Here is a 6,182-nt window from a genome sequence, read left to right as displayed (position 1 = left end):
TATTCCCCATCATTGTTTAAATAATAAGTCTTGTTAATAATTATTTTCACTACTGTCAGATATTAATATTTAGTTGGTGCAATCACGGTTCAGAATAAGCATTCATCGAACACAGTAATCGTGAGAAATTTTTCTATATCGTTATATCTGTTAACTGGAAGAACTAAAAATTAATTTCTGACAATAGTTACATTAATTATTAACAATATTTGTTCAAGCAATGACCGAGAATATGACTTTGCCGTAATATTACACCGCGCGGACAGTGGTAGATGCTTTTTCTAAAAATGTTCAAAATCATTACTAACAAATAAGTAACTAATTTGCGATTTCAGTCACCAACCAATTACGTTTCTTTTGAGTAGCTTCGTGTGTGGACGAGCTAATAATTTCCGAAATATCGGACCACATAAGTTTTGTCTCGCTAGATCGCTGGAATACATATCACACTGTGCGTGGGCCTGATTTTTTCGCTCCATTCTTAGCTAATATTGCGTATTCCTCCAGTGACGAAAAGGGGCACAAAGTCCAAGAGAATGTGACCAATTGGACGTCACGTGGAAATACCTGCACGGTTTCTCGATCGAATCACCTTTTTGAGTAACTGGCCGTGGCTGTGATTGACGGGCATCAATACTTGACGAAACCATCGATTAGAGATTGCCCTATCGCGCTACTGGTGATCCCTCTGCACACTGATATTTCGTGGGAGCCAGGAAAGTGCGTGTACTCGAGTGCAATAGCATAGTTCCCGAGGACTAGGTCTGGGATTAGCTCTTCCGGTGTGTACGATTGAACAGAAGTGACTCGAGATCCGTCGAAATTATGAAACGATGGATCAATAGTATTCCATGATTAAATTTTTATTAGACCGAAGAAAGTAGAGTTATCATGTTGTTTGAGTATCGCCAATTTTTATAGAGTGTGTGCAATTTCACATATTAATTTGAGTAGCAAAAGTACAAGAGGCATGAATTTTTAGGATGATCTAATATGTTACAAAACGTGACCAGTAGCTTTACTTACATTGGTAGGTTAGTAAAAATTCCTCACTGTTAAATATGTTGTAATTAAATATTAGAAGGTTGGGAGTGGGATAGACCTAATCGCCATCGATTAATTGTAGGAATTGCTCCCAGCTAGAAAGCTCGCTTAGGCGAGTTGACCTACCTGCTCGTTTCTATAGCGATGTCCCGGACATTATCAGCTGATTAGCGAATGCGACATATGGCCACGGTTGGTTTTATTAGATTATCGGCCACTTATTTTCAACCATACATCCTGGGGCAGTGTGGAACGACGATCTGAGCTTGAAAATTTCAACTTGATCGCGGTGAATCGCGCACGATTTTCTACATAGTAACTCAAGTAAGATTAAAAAATTTATTTCACATTACTAGTTTACTGTCAAGTGCAACATTTTGTATCCTTTATTCTTTTTTTATTATTTTTATATCTCCAGTACACGTGTGTATACAGTCAGTCTCATGCATATGCGTACTCTCTCTCTGTCTATTAAAGAAGTTTGTCTAAATAAAATAATATGTTCGATGTTTTTAAATAAGTGTTTCATCATAAATATGTATATCGACACAAACACAAAGAGTACGAATATGCATGGGACTGACTGTAAGTAAACGTATGTACTCTTGGAGGCACTGCACGAGCGCCTTTCCATTGAGAACCCACTATACAGAGTGGTACACCTGGCAAGTATTGCAAGGCGTTTAAACCACTTAAAATTGTAGCGATAGAAAGTAAATCATTTTTCGCAAAGTAATATTATTATTAGAGCCATCAACTTTCAGTATAAAAATACCAAACATCTTGTATCTGTCTATAACATTTTATGTATCAAATACTGTAGAGTGAAATAAAATATCGAACGTCGAGTTATTAAATCCTTAAAAAATGCAACATTTTAAATGTATAAATCTCCAAGAGCTGAGTACTCTTGCCCCTAAACGTTCTCACAACAACAATTTCGCTAATACGCCACAGAACTCTGCATTCATCTTCGCATAAGATCCGTAAAGAGGTGTAATCGCCCTAAAAACCTCTAATCTCCTAAACTGAACGACTACATCGCCGGTGGCACGCGTCTAACGCATACACGGATAGTGGTGGGGAGAACGTTAGGTGCCCCTCCGTCGTGATTATGGGGTGAACTCTTGGTACGGTGCCCCATAGAGGCCGACCCGCCCTTGTGGAGGGGGCAAAATACCCCCGGGGCAGTATATATGCTCTAAGAGCCCCATGCCACTTTCACAGTACCAAATTGTACCCCGCCTAGAACAGTCCACGTTTCTTATTTCCTTTTTCCGCCCGCTGCACACGGCTCGCTCGGCTATGCCGTGAAAAGAATATCACGCGCGACAGTTTCGTTAAAATTGCACGAAACTCATCGGTTTTGTGCCAAGTGATCAATCTGGATAAATTCAAGAAGGATCGTCCTCCTCGATTAATTCATCAAGTAAGGTTGTTTCGGGTGAATTGGTTCCCTAGTTTAAAACTTGGAAAACTTCAGTGATATTTAGAGCCTGGAACATTACCATGATTCACTTTTTGGTGGTGATAGTGACATTACCCTCCATGGGCTTAATTTTTTTCTAAAGTAAAGGCATTTACTTTGATATTTAAAGTTGATCGTCCTGCCAACCGTCATTGATGTTATTCATGGTTATTAGAGAGATTTTTATGAGAAAAGTAAAATTATTTAGTAAAATATTGATATATTAGTATGTAACTTGAAAGTAAAATTATTTAGTAAAATATTGATATATTAGTATGTAACTTGAAAGTAAAATTATTTAGTAAAATATTGATATATTAGTATGTAACTTGAAAGTTGCGTGAGCCCATAAACATTTAAGCAAGTAAATTTGATGCAATATGAGAACTGCGAAAATTGGAATTTTTAAAGAAGGGTATATTAATCCTGGAATTTGTTAAAAGTGATTAATGTCTTGCAAGTGTCTGATATTCTCTTGTTGTCTGTTCTTGCTGTGAAATTTATTTGTACAATAGAAGCACAATTAAGCTGAATTTTCTAAATCGTATATGTGCCACTGTATTTGCTGAAGAATGAAAAAATAATGATTTGGATGTAAGATAGAACTTCTATTGGTGTTTGTAAGTCATTCGAAAATGATTTGTTCTTCAGAAAGCACTAGCTATGTCCTCGGAGTACTCGTTCTGCAGCGAAGGAGGTTTCGACGAACTCTCAAGCTCTTCAGATTCGGGCTTCGACGTCAGTTTCGAGTCGCCGAAACACGAGATACAAGCGGACACTCTGTTTCCGCCGGCGAAGGAAGAGAAACGCAAGAAGACCAGGAACACGCGGTGCAAGAGCCCTACGCAGGTGAGAAAGCGTTCCTCAAGTTGTAATAAAGTACATCACTCGGTAATCTAATTGGGCACATACACTTTCCAAGACTTCCTAACAAGTAAAAACTATAAAATTAAGTAGTACTAGAAGAGAATTAATTTGGTTCGACAGTTGAGATTTTTGAAAACACATTCTAAAATATTTCACATATAGTCACATAAAAATTGTAACACTATTGACGATTATTTTTTGGCTATTTTTCTTATTAATTTCATAGACCGTTAGATGAAAACTACATCTGTTTTATGCAGTCTACAATATTGATTTAAATTTATGTTATAAAGAGAATTTTAAAACTTTCGTTCTATGGAGTTAATCGATTTGTGTAATGAACGGCTCAATTGTAAGTAACTAAAATTCCAATTGATCCTGAGTAGCGTCTAATCTACCCACTAAGAAACTACTCACCCGCTATAAATTTACCTCCACTCCAAGTTCTTCGCCACCAAGAACCTAAGAAAAGACGTTGAAAGACACGGGATGGAGAGAATCGATCAAAATGATCACGTGCAACTATTGATTCGCTCGCAGGTGCTCAGGCTGAAAAGGAACCGTCGGATAAAGGCGAACGATCGCGAGAGGCACAGGATGCACACCCTGAACGACGCCTTGGAGCGGCTCAGGATGGCGTTGCCCACCTTTCCGGAAGACACCAAGCTGACGAAAATCGAGACGCTTCGGTTCGCCCACAACTACATCTGGGCGCTCTCCCAGACGCTGGGAAACGCCGAGGCTGGTGAAATCACGGTAAACGTTGGGAACGTGACCGTCAGCATCGGTGAAAACGGGAACATGATCACATCTTCGACAGGAAGCTGCGCGGTGGCGGCTCAGAAACGATTAGGACCGTCGCACGCCGGATTCCCCTATCCTCAGGAGAGATTCGTCCCGGAGTGGCAGGAGTACGACTGCTACAGCGACCAGAGCGTCAGTCCACCGATGCAGTATCAGCCTTGTTTCGACCAGAGGATGTACCATCCTCAGCACCAGCTCCAGACGCCTCATCACATGGGGCACAACAGCATGTACCAGTGTCTTTAGAATTTTCGTGGCGACGTTGAACTCGTGGGACTTCGTGGACGGGTGGAGATTGGATACTGGGTGCAGGGAATCGTCGAAGGTTGAAGAAGTTAGTCTAGACAGTTACAAAGATGGGCGAAATTTTATTAGATTTATGGGCAATGACATCACCTGAACAAGGATCACGAATGAGTCCAGTTTTTTATTCGTTATTCGTGTTTCGCCCATCTCTGGTTCGAAGTTCATCTGCGAGGGAGAATAATGATGGATTCTTCCAAGTAGGATCCTCTGCAGTTTGAAAGTAACGAAAGCAGGGGAGAAAGATGGAAATATTCTAGAAACATGTTTGGTAATCGCGTGTTGCATGAGTCATCGCCACCATTGTAACACTGTGTTGAGCAGCGTGATCATAAGACCTGCTCAAATCCATCAGTGACGTCAGTGCAAAGTAGTGAATTAAACTCAATCGGTTTAAATTATTTAAATGAAGACTAGAAGAATGTACTCCTCAAATTTTCTGACTGCAAGTACCTTCATAGCAAATAGACTTCTCATAAATATCTATGCATCTTCGTATGTACATCTGAAGAAACTAGTCCCCAGTAATTTTTAGTTACTCACGCTATATCAAATTTTCAGTGTCATATTTTTTACAGTATTTATCAAGGACTGAAGACCAAAGAATTTATCTAGATTGTAGCAAACACAATTCAATTTCTCCATTAGCTTCAATTCTTAGTGTTCTGATGAATCTTTCGACTCAGCATCCTTCACGAATCTAAAACAACAATGTAATTTACAAGCAACATGATTCTCCTGCTGCATGTAAATTATACTCCGATCAACAATAGCCTGCATATCCTATTTAAAAATTCGAAAAGTGCTAACGACCAATTTTGTGTAATCGTTGGTCGTTCGAGCTTAGTTCGCGTGATTGTAAAAAGAGTAGGCCAGTGCGAGAAAGATGATCGTTATTTACTTTCTAAGAGAGCATTCTATCTGCAACGAATTTCTAGAATTAAGGTTTTAGCCGTAGATCGATCGTAGCATGATTTTAGTTTCGGTACTCTCGCGATCGTTGGAGACGCGTCATCATTGCCATGGAATCGATATCACGATTCACGAATGTTTAAACACGTACTAAAATCGCGTTCCTTTTCTTTTCTAGTCATCGATGTTCTTAGGTTGATCTCGAACGTTTGATCTCACCACCCTCGTTTCTAGATTTAGGTTAATTTAAGCGTGCATCTCCGTCAGTGCTCTTATCGGATTGTGAAGTCACCGATTCAGGGAATATATATTGTACAGAATTTACATCTTATCAATAAATCATATTTTACCTAGCCCACTCTGCTTTATCAATTTCATCTCGAAAACCGTCGTCATATTGATCACCTTCATACGATGGCATTAGTTTTCAGTAAAATATCGCTGATATACAAATGAGACTACTATGACTGATAAGAGAATGAAATATAAAATCTTTATATTCAGTACAAGCGTAAAATAAAAATTTTAAATGAAATTATTTTTGTCTGAAAATAGGCTCCAACAACGAATGAAATTACAAAAAAATACAATTAAATTCTATAGTTATCACGGTCACACTGATCCAGTCACGTTTTCCTCGATGAACAATCTAACACCATAGTCATGGTGTCCAACTGATGCCAGATAAACCACGTTTTCGTTCAGTAATAAAGCTACGGTTTGAAAGAGGGCGAATAGATACGCAAACATTAAAGTTACGTTTAAACCAGTTATCGTCTTACAA

General features: G+C 39.0%; 1 protein-coding gene across 2 annotated transcripts; it reads left to right on the top strand.

Moving 5' to 3' along the window:
* The first annotated feature begins 1,148 nt into the window (after positions 1 to 1,148).
* Positions 1,149 to 5,680, top strand: LOC128888904 (basic helix-loop-helix neural transcription factor TAP). Of its 2 annotated transcripts, none has more exons than XM_054146100.1 (3): positions 1,149 to 1,368; positions 3,164 to 3,361; positions 3,920 to 5,680. In XM_054146100.1, exons 2-3 carry the CDS (start codon positions 3,176 to 3,178, stop codon positions 4,427 to 4,429), a joined length of 696 nt encoding a protein of 231 aa, XP_054002075.1. In that variant the 5' UTR covers positions 1,149 to 1,368; positions 3,164 to 3,175; the 3' UTR covers positions 4,430 to 5,680. The 2 variants fall into 2 exon arrangements, with proteins under 2 accessions (XP_054002075.1, XP_054002076.1); XM_054146101.1 differs by lacking the exon at positions 1,149 to 1,368 and adding an exon at positions 2,347 to 2,473.
* The last annotated feature ends 502 nt before the right edge of the window (positions 5,681 to 6,182 follow it).

Source organism: Hylaeus anthracinus, unplaced genomic scaffold, assembly GCF_026225885.1.
Source record: "Hylaeus anthracinus isolate JK02 unplaced genomic scaffold, UHH_iyHylAnth1.0_haploid 11994, whole genome shotgun sequence".
In the NCBI taxonomy this organism is placed as follows: Eukaryota; Metazoa; Arthropoda; class Insecta; order Hymenoptera; family Colletidae; genus Hylaeus; species Hylaeus anthracinus.
This window is presented reverse-complemented; position numbering and strand designations above follow the sequence as displayed.